General features: G+C 42.3%; 1 protein-coding gene across 1 annotated transcript in view; it reads right to left on the bottom strand.

Annotated features, from left to right (window-relative positions):
- The window catches only part of mob2a (MOB kinase activator 2a), a 54,610-nt gene extending 38,577 nt beyond the window's left edge, over positions 1–16,033 (bottom strand). Inside the window, exon 1 of the mRNA XM_005947393.3 lies at positions 15,457–16,033. Within this exon, the coding sequence (XP_005947455.1) occupies positions 15,457–15,473 (17 nt within the window). The 5' untranslated portion in view covers positions 15,474–16,033. The remainder of the gene's footprint in view (positions 1–15,456) is intronic.
- Positions 16,034–18,222: the final 2,189 nt, after the last annotated feature.

Here is an 18,222-nt window from a genome sequence, read left to right as displayed (position 1 = left end):
GTGTAAAGCGCTATACAAATACAGGCCATTTACCATTCAGAAATTATATTCTGATAGATAACTCCAATAAACCAGCACCAGTGAAGGGTTCGCCGTAATGTAAGGCTAGACAAAGTAATAAAGCAAGGTCATCTGCTCCGAGCAACACAGAAGAGCCACAATGAAGAATTTATGTCGGTTATTAAAGTTTCTCGGGCAGCTAGTGCAAAGATGTTGTTTAAAGACACAAATTCCACTTGTGATAATCGTCACGTTCATGAATTGTATGTATTATTTTCTGGTCTTTCTTTTTTTTTAGCACTCGGGCATGAAATGCAGCTGCACAGACGGAACTGACAGTGACAGTGACGAGTTGACTAAGACGAGGAGACAGAAAGAAAGGCACGTGCGGTTAGAGACGCCGCTCACGTTTCTGCGTTATGATAAACGCAAAGGAGCGACAGATGCCCAGCCGGGGCCCACGTGAGGGAAGCAGCTCTTCCTGTGTTTGTGCATCTCGCTGTTTGCTTTCCCTTTTGCACAACAAGTGACGAGATTTCCTGCAAGCTCCTGTTCCAGACTCCCAGCACAGGCAGAGAGGCAGAACAATGAGGAGGAAGAGAGAGCGGGGCAGTGGAGGAGATAATGGAGGAACACACACACGCACAGGTCATGTGCAAACACAGGCAAAGATTGAGGTGTACGTGAGGACACACACCCTGAATCAAACAAGCACACATGCAGGCAGTGTGGATAACTACAATGAGGCCAAATACAACATGAAAAAGGAGAAGCAAAGGGACCAAAAAAAGAAAGAAAACAACACAGGGAAGTTGCAACATAAAGGCCCAGAACCTTATCAAAATCAAGACTGCAGATTTAATTTCATTCAGTCAGCACTAACATTTCCTTCTGAAGCATGGTCTAGTTTAGTCAGTGCAGTGGCTTCCACGTCATCAAGGTTACTCGGTGAGGTGAAATCCCCAGCGGTTGTGAGAAATGTCCCATCTGTGCATACAGTACATGGCCCTGAGCGACACACGAACTCACCAGAGCGCACCAAACCCCTGACCTACACTTCATCTACAAGAAGAAACGGATGTGGGGAATGCGTCTTACTCTTTTATTCCCCACACAAAAAACAAATGTTCAACCTGACACACTGACACCAAGGTTAAGACGAGAAACAGCTTACAGAGCGGATGTCCAGCACACAAGTGCTGCGACGCATATAGCCTCTTCCAGAGCCATAGATAGCGCTTTTCTATTTCTATCTGCTGCTTCTGTCAAATCCCAGCTTTTTAAGTAGTCGGGAAGCTCTCAGTGTGCATTGAATGCGCTGCTGATGAACAGGAGCAATCATTTTGTGTTAGTTTAGACCTCAGAGGTCAAAATACTTTAATTTTTAGCATTTTTCTCGCTCCCTGAAGCAAATAAACCCTTACAGCCTGCGCCATGGAAGCAAACAATTTGTGTCCATTACGCCTGTGCCTTTACATGATGAAAAAATAAAAATAAAACAAAGGTTCCACCTCGTGATACCAATGATATAGCGATGCCATGTTTTTACATTCCCAAGCGAGCACAACAATGACACAAGCCCAGACACGTCTAAGAGTGAGCAGCAGCAGGTCAGCCTTGAATAATGATTCTATACCTGGAAAAAAGCAAGCTACTTCAACAGCACACAAGTGTTAACACTAACTGTGACTCAATCTAGCATCGCTGGGGTGCTCGTTAGTTGCGCTCCGTATGACAGGAAGAGCAAATGGTGGATGGAAGCCAGTGATGTGGTTACAAGCTGCTAAAGCAGAGTTTTAAGGCTGTATCCCCCACTCCTCGCGTTTCTGCAGCTTATGATTGCAACTTGCCAAATATGGTAACTTGTGGCTTCAAAGAAATAACAAAGATAGCCAAATTGCTAATACTGAGGCCCTAAAATGGAATGTCCAAAATCAGTGACATGTTTAAGAACTATTATCTTCAAATCCTTTATTACCTCATATTTCTATTACAGCTGGGTACAAAATAATTCATTATACAGTGCTATCACAACGGGTTGTTTTTGTCAGTACTTCTCAATATCTGTAACTGAAGGACAGAAAAAAATAGCCTAAAAAAGGCATAATGCAGAAATGATGCATTTAGTTCCTTCAACCTCCTGTCAGAATGTGTCGTTTCATTACTATTCAATTTCAATAACGAACTCAATAGCACTCTGATTTACTTTGCCCCCCACTGCTTCCTAGTGCTAATTAGTTAATTTATTAATAAATGTCTGGTTTTGTAAATAACATGTGGTGTAAATTTTCCATGGTGCAAGCCATTTACCACCTCCCCCACTGCTGCGTCAAACGTATTTTACCAGCATTTTAAACACAAGAAGTTTTAACATGTGATAGATATACCATTGATTTATATGTGACCAAGCCTGCATGCAAGAAAAGCAGCACTGTCACTGTCACTAGTTGCATAATGATTTAAAAATGCAGAGAACGTCATTAATCACTTCTCAAACAGGCAGCTACTGGTATTGGTGCTTTACAAAGACATGGCATACTCATGGGGAGGAAGTGTGGCTGAAGAAGATAAAGAGTAGCGCAGAAGGAATGAGGGAGAATAAAGAGTATACAAGAGAGAGGAGTTCGGGAGTCACTGGCTCGCGTCACAGATCTCCCTCCATCACTCTTTATGTAGGCTAATCTCTTCCATCTCACCTCCCTGAGCTGACTGGCTCACTTAGCCTCTTTTAACCAGCTAACGGATGGTAATAAATCAGCAGCACACTCCTCTCACCTCTAATCTCTCGTAGCCTGCTCTGCTCCGCACACTCCCCCTGATATATGACTCAGTCCACCTCGACTCCTAGTGCGAGGCAGTTACTGATGGAAGTAGGGGTTAGACAGCAACCAGAAAATCAGAAAGTGTGGATGACGGATGAGACCAGAAGCAAGAAGAAGAAAGAACAGACTCACATATCCTGTTTTTCTGCTTTACTTATTTTGAACTTTAAGCCTTTTGTTCAATATTTTCTTGTCTAGACCTTTGTCACATATTAGGGAATAGTATTTTAAGAGTTTCACATCTGTGGCAAAATATTTTTGGAAGTTTGTAAAATTTGCATTTAATCAAACTATGCAATTAAAAATAACTTTTTATAGGCAGGGAAAAAGGTTACGTTGTAGCCTCCCATATTGGAAGTTTTAAAATGTTAAATCTGGTGTCGACAGATGAAGTCGGAGCCTTTCCTTCCTCTGCATGGCTTCCTGGATTAAACTGTGGCAAAGTGAGCTGCTCCTCAACCCCCTGTGTCTCATAATACCCTGTATTCACAGCCAGTCTTCTGCACAGCAAACTTGTAACTTAGCTCCCTGTGCTAACAAGCTGTTGGCTCAGTGTTGTCATTTATCACCCAGCTCAGAGACCACCTGGGATTAGAAAGGCTTTAAGAAAGGTCATGTTTAACAGGTCAACCGTTAACAAACACTAGAGAAGATGAAGATTAGTGTTGTGACACGGTATGCAAGACCGCGGGCATGACTATGTTATAATGAAGTGCAATGTTGTGTGTGTGCGAAGAGCATGGACAGAGCACGTTCCCCAGTGTGGTTCTCTGCAAACACTCAGATGATCAGACTTATCCGTGTTTACACTAAACACCGCCTCAAGGGTCAAATACTTTGTTGTGTGCCTTGTGTTTCTTGTATTTTGTCCAGCTTTGAGCCTTTCAGCCCTGCTCCTGGGAGGCCGTGTCAGCAGCTTCCACAGAGTGACCCCAACCCTGCAGCGGAAATTGGACGACCCCGAACACCAGCTCCCTCTCCGTTATCTCCCTTTGCCTTCATTCCAAGTCAAACTCTTCCCTCAAAAACATCTCCCTCCTCCTCCACATCCTTTTTTAGATTCAAGCTAACAAGTTCACAGCCTCACACACTCATGTTTGGCACCCTGTCCACAACACAATTAGGTTTGTAGATGCAGGCATGTCGATTGTCCTACAGGAAAAAGAAGGGAATCCTGTGGAGATACACATTATAAACCAGTTTAATGAAATCTGGAAATCTAAACTGCTGCTACTGATATTTTCCATACTGATAGGTGGGGAAGGATGATACTGGTTGTGGGTGGATGTTTTGCATGTACTACCCTGTGTCATCCCACATCAGAGCATGAGTCTTCTCCCCTCCATCCATCTCTGTCAGTGTGACATTTGATTTCTGACTCACAAGTTAAAGATATGTACAGGCCATATGGGCAGATCAAAGCTGTCAGTTACACATAGCAAATATATGGCTGCTGGTGTTGGCCTGTCACAGTCTCCCTCTAATCTTACACACTGTCTCTCCACTGTTAATTTCTCACCCCAACTGCTTCAATGTGTGCTGTATGAATGTTAATGCACAGACATGCACACATATAAAAAGAGCAAAAAGCTCTGACTAAAAGGTCCCTGCTGAAGTTTTGTTTCTTCACTGATGCCAGCAACTAAAACTTTGCCAACTAACCTGAAAAAATAAATTAAAACAAATCTTTGTAGTCACAGTTTCTATTACAGGTCACATGCAGTAAAGTCCATTTTTCATCTAGACAATTGTATCATTTCATTTCCTGGTACTTGAACTGTTGAAAAATTGTCCAGTGTTTACTGATAAGTTACATTTCCTTTACTCGTTTATTCAAATGTGACACTTTTATGATCTGGGCGAGCCACCAAGCGGGACAGACAAATGGAACAAGGCGCCAAACTGTTTCCAGTTAACATCTAACTGAGTTTAAAGAAATCAGTTCTTGGAAAAGTCCAAGACACCAATTACAAATTAAGCCTTTGCACACCATTTGGTTGAGAGGCACATGACATCATCTTTTATTTCCTGTCCAAACTACCAAACAGGAAGTTTTTTTTGGTTTTTTATAAAGACAAAGGGAAAAAAAAACAAGAAAAGTTAAGATTAGCTTTCTCACTTCCTTCTCCATTTAGGGCAGCTTTATATTCACATCTGCCATGTTCCTATGAGATCTCACATTAGTATCAACACATGACTTTCCTTTCTGTTTTTGTGATTTATTTTCCCACCACAAGCTCACTGTAACCCATGTAATCCCACTTAAGGTTGGTATCCATGGCACTGGAAACATCCACATCCTTCCTGTGCCAGGCACCAATGTGCACATACACAAGAACACACATCCACATTCACCTTTACAGCCAGTGGGAGTGGACGGGCCACTGATTAAAGGGGGATAAAAAACAAATAGTGGGATGCTGAGGAAAGACGAAAGTGTTGGAGAAAAAAAACATGTGGCAGCAGAGGAGTACAGCCTTGAGATGATTCCCTGAGGCGGGCATGTGTGCTTTGGAGAAAGAGGGAGAGAGAGAGAGCGCACGAGTGAGTGTGTGTTTACTCGGCTTACCCTGCCTGATGCAACACGGAGATCTCTAATCCAATTATAGTTCAAACCAGCCTAGCGGTCTAGCTTCAGCCACCAAGGACAAACCTAGCTAGCTTACATCAACGCCAGTAGCCCACCGGCTCTGTACAGATTTAGCAGCTAACTGCTCAGCTGAAACCTCGCCCGAGGGTGCCGACCACATAAAAAATAAATAAAAATCAGCCAGAATTAAAGCCTTCCTCCTCCAAGACAAATGAAACCTGATTAGCTGAATGAGACTCTAGAGTTCTGCTGCAGAAACACTCAAATCTTGGTCTTCACAGTTTTGGGGAATCAAAGCAGGAGGTTAAGGATCCACAGGAGAAATACTATGCATTTGGACTCCTCAGTCCTTCTGGTGCATTTCTCCCCATTTCTGACCTGCACAGAGTTCCAAACTGCATTTCTCCTTCTGTCATTTGCAGCCTGGCCCCTGCTGTTAAATCTCCTTCTTCGTCCTCTATTTAAGAGCTCTGCTGTTTCTAATCTACCTCCCTGCCCCACGTTGCTGCTTCCCATTTATCTGAATATCTCAACCTATTGCCTAGGCGTCTCTATCGCATTCCTCCTTCCCTCACTTTACCAAAAAAAAAAAGTCTCATGCTGTTCTCCTCCTTATCATCTACCTCTGTCCTCTGTCTTCCTTTTCCTCTGGTGTATTTAATTCATATAAGGTAGCACATCTCAACTCTTATTAGCCAGATCTTGGAAATTATATTGTTAATCTTTTTGGTTTCTTATTTAGCTATTCAACTTCTGGAAAGACTCAGCTGGTTTTGTTTCAGATGATAACTATGTATGTCAGGTTTCCTGTGCCATATCTAACAGAGCATTCTGCAAGACTACATTCCTCAGTTTGGCCATGACCTCAGGAAACACTTTACTCGTGACTTTATGGCTTTAGTTGGTAGATTCAAGTCTTACAGAATAAAACAAAGCCAATTCTGGTCCCCACTGCAATCAAAAATACCAATAAACCAGGGAATGCTACAAGACAGACCGCTCTAAAGCATACTATTCTATGAGTATACAACAGCCTTTGGTTTCTCAGACAGATATAACCCTCGTTAGAGGCGCCCGCTTTCAAAAAGACAAGGCAGTCATGGCCAAAACACTCATCTCAAAGATTCACAAGTCACTAGGTGACATTGCAGTGGGGCTACATCCATCTCGTATATATAGTTTATGGCATTGAACAAGTGGACATGTATCAGTAGCTCAAGTTCTCTGAGGCTTATTAATAGATTCAGAACTTCTCTGTGACTCAGTAGTGTAATGAGACTTGTACGCTCACACAGAAAATGTGCGTGCCTATTGAAATTGTGGCACTTTAATTAGTTTATGAACAAAACGGTCATATGATTAATCTCTGACATTCTAATTTAGAAAAACAGAATTATATTTAACCCAATAAACAGAAAAGAAACATATAGAGACAAATAATATATCTTCTTAAATAAGAAAGATGTCATTAAATGCATCTTATAGCCAAACTTGCAGCAGAACTGTTCTTTGCGGCATTCAGTGTGGGTGGATAGCAACAACAACAACAACTACTAAAAATCTGCTGCAGGATGTTCAACTTATCTTAGATGATCTTAAGACAGTTGTAGCCAACAGCGGCCCATGACTGCGATGCTCTCTGACAGAACAGTAGCTGCTCCGAGGCCTGTGGCAGGCAGTTCAGCTACAAGAAGAGCGAGTCAAGTTTGGGATCTGCATACTGAAGTCAGCTCTGTAATTAAGCATGTGAGAGGAAAGTGTCCTGATGTGACCAATACCAAGAGGTGGAAGGGGTGAGAGTGAGAGAGCAGCTGATCAGCTATGACGGTTCCTGCCTGCTGCCAGTGTTTTTCCTCGTCTCCCTCTCTCCATTTGTTGGCAGCGCCAGTGGTGTGTGCTGGGCAGAGCTGCCCAGAGCGTTATGAAAGAGTAAACACAGTCGCAGCGTGGTGCCACTCCCCTGCCAAGTGAAACAGAGGCAAAACACACACACACACACGCACACACACACACACAAACACACACACAACCATGCCAGAAGCTGAACAGTGCAGCCCAGCTGAGAACATCTCCACATTCAAAGCAGCAACAAATTCATTTTACAGACTGTAAACACATCGAAACATATGGCCTCTTAAACCAGTGTAATATGCTGGTTAAATGTTACCAGTGTAGTTGACACTGTGAAACAGTCTGTTCAAGCTTTTGAACAGGTCAGAACCCATGTGAGTGGGTGGAGAAGCTTCACATGCGCATCCAGCTCCAGGTACTCAGAGCTGGGTTTCATTTGCAGCCTCTCAATCTATCGCAGTATTTAGTTGCAGTGCACTCAGAGCATGCACTGCCCTGAGGCTTTTGAAAGCTCATCTTCACTCAAATATATTGGCAAAAAGGGGAGAAGAAAAACAAAGCCTACCACACTTAGCAAGAGTTTCCATCTCAAGTGCTCGTGAAAGTGCTTAATACAACCATGCATGCATTTGGATTCTTCATTATCCACTTCATCCAATTATGCATATTCAGTGAAAGGCAAACTGCAGAGTCATCCTGGTATCAGATTCATTCATTCACTTTCAATAGTGCCTTTATATCACCCTGAATGATGCACACTGATATCCTGGAACACTAAGATACAGAAACCTCATTTAAGATTTAGTTGGACACCAACTGGTTTAGGATGGTTCTCAAAAATGATCGCCCACAATTTTAACCAATGTGAAAATGATCATCTTATAAGTGCAGAACACCTGCATCTCTACGACCACTGTTAATCCTGCATGCTCTAGGTGTCAGCTTTCTGTGAAACTTGATGTCATTGACAACTCTGAACTATAATAGCTCAGCTCTGATGGTGTGTCTGAGGAATAGGAGGGACCTGGCACCGCTGTCGCAAAATAATAGTACAGCCTTGAAGAAGGGAGCCGATATCAGAGGCAAGATGAGGACTTGTTTGTTTTGACTCTGCCCCTCCAGCTCTGCTTTGCCCTTACACTGTTTTCCTTTCTCTTTCCCCACACGAGGCAAGCCCACAAAAAAAAAGGCAAAAAAAAAAAGCATGATAGCGCTTGTACAACATTACTCAGCATCTAGGCGTTCCTCCTACCCCTCCACTAGCTTTTATTAGTTTAAAACATTTCTCAAAAACATTACCAAGGCTGCGTTGCTCTATGTGGTTGAACAGTCCAGCTCAGGCAGCAGTCAAGCACGAAAACGTCTCTGCATGTCAGTGTCCAGAGAGCAGGCGCGAGTAAGGGGGGAGGGAGGGAGTAGAAGACAGAGTGTGTTAAAGGGTTGAAAGTGACTACAGTGTCCTTTGTGGGGAGTAAACAAACCTCAGAAACTGAGGCACATCATGGTAGAATAACCTCAAGCCTGACGTTGAACCCCGGGAATGGGCCCTCGCGTCACTAAAGCAGCGCAGAATTAATGTGAGGCGCTTAAAACAATTATTGGAAAACTAGAAATTAGTACTGATTAATAATAAAAATTGATATAATAATCTGATGCAATTCACAGGCAATCTGGTGCTTGGGAAACAAAGTTCCCACCCTGAGTAAGCAGCTTGTTTAATCACCTTTAATAGCGATATCTTGAAGCAATCACTTTTTTGTATGTCGTTATTAACTCTCTCATATTGCTCACTGAAGCTCCAATAACTTTTCAATCATTGCAATGCCTTTATTCTTTTCGTTTCAGCCATTCTACAGTAGATCTGCAGCTGTGCTTGGGGTCCTCATCGTATTTCATGACCTAGCTTTAGCTGGTGGACTTTATAGTTCGGTATATAGAGGAACTCAGTCTTGCAAAACAAGCCCATACCATCACCTCTCCACCACCATGCTTGACAGTTGCTTTGAGGCATTTGTGCTGATATGTTGAGTTTAGTTTTTGCCTAATATGAGCATTATGGCCAGACATCTCCACTTTGTTCTAATCTGTCCAAAAGACACTGTTCCTGAATCTTGTGGTTGTGGTTCAGGTCCAGCTTGCATATGCATGACTTGGCAGGATGCTCTTTTTAGAGAGAGGCCACCCTTCTAAAATAAAAGCTATACTAGTTCAGTCCTTATAATTTAACATTTAACCTGGTAACTGAGGCCTGTCAAGTCTCACAGGTATGCCACTTGAGATTTTTCTCTGAACATCGCTTGGTCTGACCTTGGGGTAAAAGATGGTCACATTCACTGAGAGAATTTGATTAGCAGTACCTCTTAGTTCGGGAAGGCAGTAAGAGAGTACTTGGCTTTTTCCAGATTTGTGTGAAAACTATTTTTCACATGACTGTTACTGGCATTTTAACATTTGTGTTTTCAGTTATTTTTTTTTGCTTTTACACATAAACACTTGGAAAGTTAGACTCCTAAAGACCGGGACATTCAGATCTCCTGTGCAAGCTCTAGGACAGATTAGTTCTAAACTGACCAAATTACCAGAAACTCAGAAACATTTCTTATTAAACCATAAACATACAGTCACAGGATGTTGGTTTTCAACTGACATTAACCATGGTGTCATTTGTGTTCCATGTTAGGAGCTGTGGAGAAACTACGTGTCAGGATACAGGATTTACAACAAACACGGGCGTAATGTGTTAAACACTAAAGCAGATTTAGCTACGTTACGTGGTCTTAAAAACCTTGGCTTGGGTTGCCGTGGGTGTGCAGTAGTAAAGCAACTTCAGTGCCAGACACGTTACATTGATTCTTAATAGAGCAAGGCTCTTACATGCTGTCTGCAGAGAGCCAACAGAAGCTCTTGTTTGATTTATGTATCGCACAGTAAACAGCTTCACAGACAGACATTAAGAACTTCTGGGAACTGACGCTTACCGCTCTCAGGTTAGACCTAGTAAGCAAACGGTGTACAAAAGGAACAGCACACATGATTCAAAACCTGACACTAGACAGCAAAGACTCAATACTAGGAACTCAGTGACAGGGTTGTTAGTTTCCACCCTTAAAAGCAGGTGACTGCATTAAGATGATGTCTGCTCATCTGTCGCAGTCTATTATCAGAACTGCATCTGTGGTGCAAGCAGCGGAAGCAGCCACCTGGGCTGAGAACGTGCGCATGTGTTTTTACATGTGTATGCCTGCACCGCGGCAGAGATGGAAATAAGGCGGTGAGGTTACTTGAGGACAGGGTTGAAGTGCACAAAATCCCCATTGGGAAGATACACACAGAGCAAGTGGAAAGCGTAAAAAGGGATATTAGTCAAACATGCAGGCTAAGAATGAAAGTACTGACACCGTACCAAGATATTCTACCACAAGGTTTTGTAAGCGTCGGTTCGTGACCACATGAACAGGTCAGGTGATACGCACACAGAGTTAAGAGATTTAACACTGAACATGTTGCATGTTTTCTAAAATACACACACTTTTTTTTGTTCTCAACGGTGTATTTGCAGACAAACTAGAAACGTTTTAAAACATAGGAGTCTGCTGTATAAGGACTAACACATGGCGACTGGTTTATTCTACATGTTTGAACTTCCGTTATATTGTAACTGACGCTCAAATTAAGACATGACTTCATTTAAACTGATGAAATCTTGCAGCCGATTTAGCTACAATAGTTTTATGCAAACCATCCCCCCGCCCAAGAAACTAATATTTGATAAAGAAAACTAAAGTTTCATACCTATATATACACAAACACAATATACAGGAAAATAAAATTAAAATAAATATTTTTTATTTATTTTTTTTTAAGTCCCTCCTGGATATACAGTCATCCAAATTACTGCTACTCTATTAATATAATCCAACACTGCAACAGAAACGTATTCCCGGCCACTAAAATGATTAGGCTTAGAAACTGACACATGTGCCCACCTCTTCAACCCCCCCACTCACTACTTTTAAACCTAAAAAGCAGCATGGACTCATGAGAAACTGTGCATTCAGGCCATAGGTGAAAAAATTATTAAGAAATTGCATTATCACCCCCCCCCAAAAAAAAAACAACAAAAAAAGAAAAACCCACTAAGAGACACAGAAAGACACCTCTTATTTTAGAAATGAGCCACAGTGGCAAGCGAGCTTTACAAATAGACAGACGTTTACCACTGCTGCCAACGTCCAACCTATAAGTAGTTCATGTGAATTCCCCTTCTCGATCTACCATCATCTGACAGTGTCACTCTCTTTTTATATTTTAAACAGTTTTAAAAAGATAGTAACTAAACCATTTCAATCTGACTCAAGTCACACCTGAAGTTTGACATTTTTCAGTACAATGCCACAAGAAGCACTATAACACCTTATTCTGATGATAGGAAGGTAAATAGCTTAATCGTGTTAGAGCTTAACATCTTCCTACAAGAAATGTGGCTAAAAACATCACAGAGGGTGAAGTAATAATAGAAATCAGGAACTGTACAGGAAGCTTGTTCAGACTTTGCCGAAACCGTTTTAGACGTCAGTTTGACTTTATGGTCATTTTGGCTGTTAGTTAGGCAGCATTCACACAGATTCAGCCTTCAGTGCTTCTCACGAGTGCTGATCTGTTGTTTTGCTCATGTTTGAAGTTTAGACAAGTTTGACTTTGTAATGCCAGCAAAGGCGTCAGCCAATCAAGTCGCATTTATTCAAATCCTCCAGACTGCGTCATAAAAATATCCTTAGAGTGCGAGGTGGGTGCGGTGCGGTATCAAAATTTAGGAAAAGTCGGACTGAAGCTTGGCTGCCATGCCTTGTGATCATTGGTTATTGTTGCTATGATGACTGTGCCAGCAAAGCATCTGTGTGAATCCTGCCTTAGTGCTGTTATATTTATACTGCATCGCACGTTATACACTAAATAGCAGAAAGACATTACTTTATATAATCAATTTTCTCGTTCAAATACTTTTATATGAACCTGACGAAATTTGAGATCTATAAAATAAAAAGACACAAAAAGCCAGAACCTATCATATGACTTGCATTACTCCCATAGTGCTGGATATTGATACACTACCCATATACCTAGCCAAAGGTGATACGGTGCCTTTTTAAGTGTACAAGTCTGACTCTTGCTCAGATCGGGCAGCCTGAAGCAGTGCTCCACTTAGACGCTGTACTTTCCATTCGCTCGCTCTTCGTTCAGCATTACCAACCCATCACTCAAAAGCAAGGGGATTAAACATCTGTCAAAGCCTACCCATTTCACCCAGCAGGAAAAGACACATTTAGGCGTCGCACATCTCTCCAGTGATTTAACATCCTGTCTGACTCTGAATAGGGACAGATGAGGTCATTCAGCTCTGAAATAATGCGCTCCGTCTAAAATATCACAGTACACAGATAGAGTGCAGCTAGTTAACAAACAGATTTAGGCTAAAAAGTGGTACGTGTATGTATCACCATACCAAGAGGTGGTAGCCTCAGCTAAAACCAGTGGTTGGTTCTTGTGAGTATGTCTCCCATCATAATATGTTGTTGTCTCTAGATCTCCTCCTTTATTCACCATTACAACCACTCACAGGCTTCTCATCTGTCTCCACTTGATTCCCTGCAGAGCTTCATCTTTCCTATGAACTACACTCTCCCTTCCCCCACCTTATAATTTCTTTTAACTGTCCCACAATCAACCATTTTATCAAAAGCAACCTTATCACCTTCCACCCTCCCCATTATCTGGTTAATTAACGAAAAAAAAAAAAAGAGGTATCGCTTATTCCTTTATCTCTTTTGATCATCCTGTTTTTTCCTCCTCTCTCCAAATCAGCCACTCTTTTTCACTAGATCTCCTTCTTCCATCATCCTTATGCTCACACTCTCAATTCCTTCTTCCATTGGTCTTGGCAGGGGTGTCCTTCACCCCAGGTTTGTATTCAGAGTGATTACACGCTTGGTTAACTCATTCATGGACTCCATACTGTTGATGACGCACACTGGACACGTTCCTGCTGGCCTCCAATGCATTTAGATCACAAACGCTCAACTTAACTGCATATTTGCACTCTATCCAAAGAGCTCCTTTAACATGCAGATAAACACATACTCTCAACATGACCAAATGCCATCACTGGATATTAGGCATGACCTTCTATCACAAAGCCAATCTGCTTTGTTGTTGTTGTTTTGTTTTTATACACAAAAATGTATTAAATAGAACCAACTACAACTTTTCTCAGCTGGAGAACACGGACTACTACCAAATACATTCAGTAACATCCACAGACAGGCAGAGGTCTTTTCTTTTATATGTAGGCCTTTACTTTCCTCATTTCTTCTAAAACAAAGCTACATCAGATCGCTGTGCAAAATAGTTCAGGTCTGAAAGCACCGTCTGGGCAAAAAATGATTATTTCATGGCTTTGGGGGAAAAAAGGGAAGAGAAATTAAGGACCTATAAAAAAAGCATTATAACAGAGAGCTGATGTTATTTAAGACAAGTTACTGCAAGAACCAGTTAGTGAAACCAGGAAAACCAGTGTCATAGGGAGGGGAAAAACACAGGTTAAACAATGACTACAAGAAACCTGTGTCTACCAAAGCAGTCAAATGCTCTTTATGCAAAGCAGACCATGCATGGAAAACCTGCATAAAATATCAAACAGGCCACTCAGGAGCAAATGTGTTATTTACCAATACTGCGTGATGTCTAACAAGCAACCCGGTTTTCTTTGTTGTTTTTTTAAGTTACTGGAAAGCGTGCGTGGGCACAATTGATAAAGCCTGAGATTATGACTTATGAGCAGACTGTCTTGGACAACAAGTTAACTGTCTTTACAGAGCTAAGAGTAAGCCTACATCGAGCTCAGGGAACAGACTTACAGCATTGTTATCTACCAGAAAAAACTGAGCAGACATGTAGAAACTCCCCTAAGAACGGGCCTCCACCCTTCCTCATCCCTGATGTGCTTTTAAAGTGCTGCAGCAAGCCAACAATGATAAACTGTAAGCAAAAGCAATAACCTGATCAATGTTTAAGTCCGAGCCATTTGTGTATATGATGACACCTCGAGTTTTTATTTCACATTTCAGGTTTGGATTTCAACTTGCAAACGCACCTTGGAGTGCAACGTCTCTGACGCCCTACTTTGATTGGAGACAAACGAGACCAGACAATCCAGTGTCTTAAGAGTTTGCATAGCAAATCCGAAGTCTACAACAATGCTCTGGGCTGTCAGGGTTTGGAAAGTTACTCCGTCGCTTCCACTGATTTCAAATGTTAAGCCCGAGCACACCGATCGTGGCTTTGAACTTTGGTTGTATAGCAGGTATCGTCACCGAGGCTGATAAATGCAGTCCCTATCATGAGCTTTCACTCAAAACTCATGACTTGTGCAGCCTCGAGCTAAAAATAACGCAGCTTACACAGCATCACCAACCTCTGTCAGGTGTCAACCGCTACATCAAGGCAGAAAACTACACAAAAGCCCTAGAAATCCCTGCGCGCTTCACTTCGCTGACAAAAACATACACGCTGTGCTTCAAGATGTGCACGGTGCACACACATTCTCCAGCGGTGAGCTTTCTCTCTGACACCAGAACCTCTGCTGTGCCTCAAAGGTTGCACATTAGATAAGTTAGCACGACTGCTAGCAGCGGTTCCCCTCCGTCAAAGCGACCAGCGCACCTTGCGCTGGGAAATAAGGGAAACCGCTCATAGCCGCGTTAGCAGCGCTGACAAGCCGCTAACCTAAAGTCCATCACCTCAGCGATGAGGTCACCGTCCAGTAAACTGCCATGTATAGCAATATTATCACGACCTACTCCGGGAGCTGCCATCCTTGGCTAGTAATCTGCGGCCCGAAGAGATGCCGAAAAATACCACCTGGCCCTGGGTAACGCTATCATGAGGCCGGTTAACCGTTGCCAGCTTTGCTAGCCTCGTCGGAGCGAAGCTAAGCTAAGCAACACGCCAACCGTTTACACAGATTAAAGCGAGAATTTAACACTGTTGAACACGACAGTGCACCTGCATAACGCCGACTCCAGTGGTATCAGCTGCAGAGAAGTGAATTTGCAGGCAGCATCAAAAAGACTGCGCAGCTGACCTGTCATATAAGAGAGGATGCTATAGCTATGCAAGTTAGCTGTCTGTACTCACCCCATTAACCAATCCATGGTGCTGTTTGTGGCTAGCTTAGCTAATGTTAGCTGGCAGGGGATAAATCCACCAGGAGCTGGAGGCAACCCCCTAGTTTATCCAGCCACCACCCTCGCTACACTAGCTGACTGGCCCCCCGAGTCCTGTTGCTCTTTCCCCACGGGGCCCGCGTCTCTCCCAGTCGATGGATCCCGGCCGGTCAAACGCAAACGCCGCTTGAACTTCAAGCGATTGTTCTTGTTTTGATCCCCCAGTTAGCTCGGATCATGAAGCGGCAGGAACACAGTCGGATCAGTCTGTTAGCTGGTAGCGGGACTGAAGCATTGAGTGACTTTGAGCACGAAGGCGAGGAGAGCGGCAGTTCGAGTCTGTCTTGCGTCGCGGTGTGTCCAGTGTTCAGTAGCGCCGCGTTAGACTTGCCCACGGGGATGTCGCTGGTCAGACCGGTAACCTCTGTCATGAAGCCTTGTATGGCCACTGCGCTGCCAGCCTGAACCTTCACTGGAGCTGCTGCTTTCTGAACGAGGTCTAAATCGGAGTCCGGAAGTAAACACAGACCCGACCCACTCTGTCTCTTGTGCGTAAAATGCGTGTGAGCGCAGATGCAATGGGATATGTAGTTGAAGAATTAAAAATAATGGGGGTAAAACCGGTAGGTTTGGCGTGATCACGCTACGAAGACAAATCCAATACCAAACACGTTCACGCGCTGATGGAACGATTACCGTCCCGTGGATGCGGAGCTTAGCGGGCTTGGGCGTTATAACACAAAGTCAAGACACTTGCCATCTTATTCTAGGTTAGTGACTCCCAGTTGGATGATTCATGTCAAGTCAGCGTGGGCCTTCTGCTCAACCATTTCCGATTTTGTTTTTTCATTTATTCAACTGTAATTCTGGATTGAGCAAAGATGACAAGCCAAACAATTAAAAAAAACATTACAGAACAAAATTGTGGACTTTCCAGATGGTACTCTAATTATAAGTGAGAAAATAATTAAGTTAAATATATGCACCTCTTTAAAGGGAAAATTGCTATACTTACCTACAAAAAATATAATTAGATCAAAATTAAGTTCTCAGTTATTGTGAGACAACCATTTGTAAATACCTTCAAAAGTATTTGTTACACAAAATACATTTAAATAGCTCTATATAAATATAACTATGCATCAAATTTCACGACAACTATTATGTATATCCAAACTTTGGAACATAGAATTTTTGGTCAAGCAGGTTTAAGATGAAATGACCCAGCTTGGAAATGAAGATCCTTTGTCATGAAACTGGATTACCAAGCATGCAGCTGCCAGCAGGTCAACAAAAGTAGGTTGGGTATTATTACAACCAATAATGCTATTCGTTGGTGTTATCATACCTGAATGCTTAAACCTAGGTTTAGGTGCTTTTTTCTTTTGCAAGAATCAGTCTTATCATTTATCTGTGGTCAGATATTTATCCAGCATTAGATAACTCAGAAAAGTCTATGGGGAAATATTTCTGTCCGTACTGTTTTATTGTTATAACACACATAAGAAGAGCTCTTCTTATAAATGCTGCTGGAGGCCATACATCTCAATAGGAATACATGCTGACCTTTCACTGTGAACCTGTCCAGCCAGGCAGCTACAGTAATGAGCAGTGTATCACTGGCTATGGTCTTAGCTATAAAGCTCTGTTAGCTCTCTGAAACAGATTGTCCTCCCACAGGAGAAACTGTGTTTTATGTCTATAGTGATATTTCAGTTGTTAGCACTCTAAAGACCCGAAGTCTAAAAAAAAAATCATAGATGAATAATAACTCCTGTTCTCTGTTTTTAAATTATTTGGAAAACTCATTTTATTTATTTTTATTCCAGTTTCAAAGAATTGGGTCAAATATATTTAATTAGAATAACAGTAATTGTTATTTACCGAGCAGTTTTGTTTTGCACAGTTGTAGTTTATTGCCATTTTAAACCTGCTTGTCTTATAACAGGATATATATTTCATTATAATTCACCATGCACCAGACTTTCCCCTTCACTAGCTTTTCCTTAGTCAGTTTGTTCTCATTCTTTCCCCACCATTTTCCTCTTAAAGAAAAGCATCGATCAGACAGATGCATTTTGGAGAAAAAAAAATAGATCAATATGTACTTTGCTCTGTAAAAAGGACTGCAGCCCTACTGCTTCCTATCTCAGACATCATTAGAGCAAGACGTATAGCCATCATCAGCCCTTAACTCCCCCCTCCTCATCCTCCTCCTCCGTCTGTATCAGCCTCCCTTTGCTTCCTATTCCTTCCCTTCCTCTGTCATGCTCCACTATGCATCCTCGGGCGTCTATAAATAACAGTATCAAACAGGCGACAGAGAGGGCATTCAGAACAGGAGCCCTGTTAACAGCAGGCAGATCCACACGATTGGTTCGTTGACGCTCCAGCGTCCAGCTGGCCACCAATCGATTCAGTGTGGGGCGGGGTTTCTGAATTGATTGACAAAAAGCTGAAAACTCGTGTAATTCCATTGAAGGCCACGCGAGGGAGGTGTGGGATGCTTGTTGATGCTACAGTTTGGAATCAGCTGATCCAGGGTTTGGGATTGTTAGCAACACAAAGCACAAGCACGACACAGAGAGGAAGTCTCTTTTAAACATGCACCAGACTTGCCTTTTCAAAGCTTAATTTCTAGAGATACACAATACTTCTGTCACGCTGGACAATTCCTTATAAAAGCTTCCAAAACTCTGGATTATCCTATGAATTTTCCAAAATATTGTGTCATTGT

Source organism: Haplochromis burtoni, unplaced genomic scaffold, assembly GCF_018398535.1.
Source record: "Haplochromis burtoni strain Fernald_Lab_line unplaced genomic scaffold, NCSU_Asbu1 Contig_526, whole genome shotgun sequence".
NCBI classification, from domain to species: domain Eukaryota; kingdom Metazoa; phylum Chordata; class Actinopteri; order Cichliformes; family Cichlidae; genus Haplochromis; species Haplochromis burtoni.
This window is presented reverse-complemented; position numbering and strand designations above follow the sequence as displayed.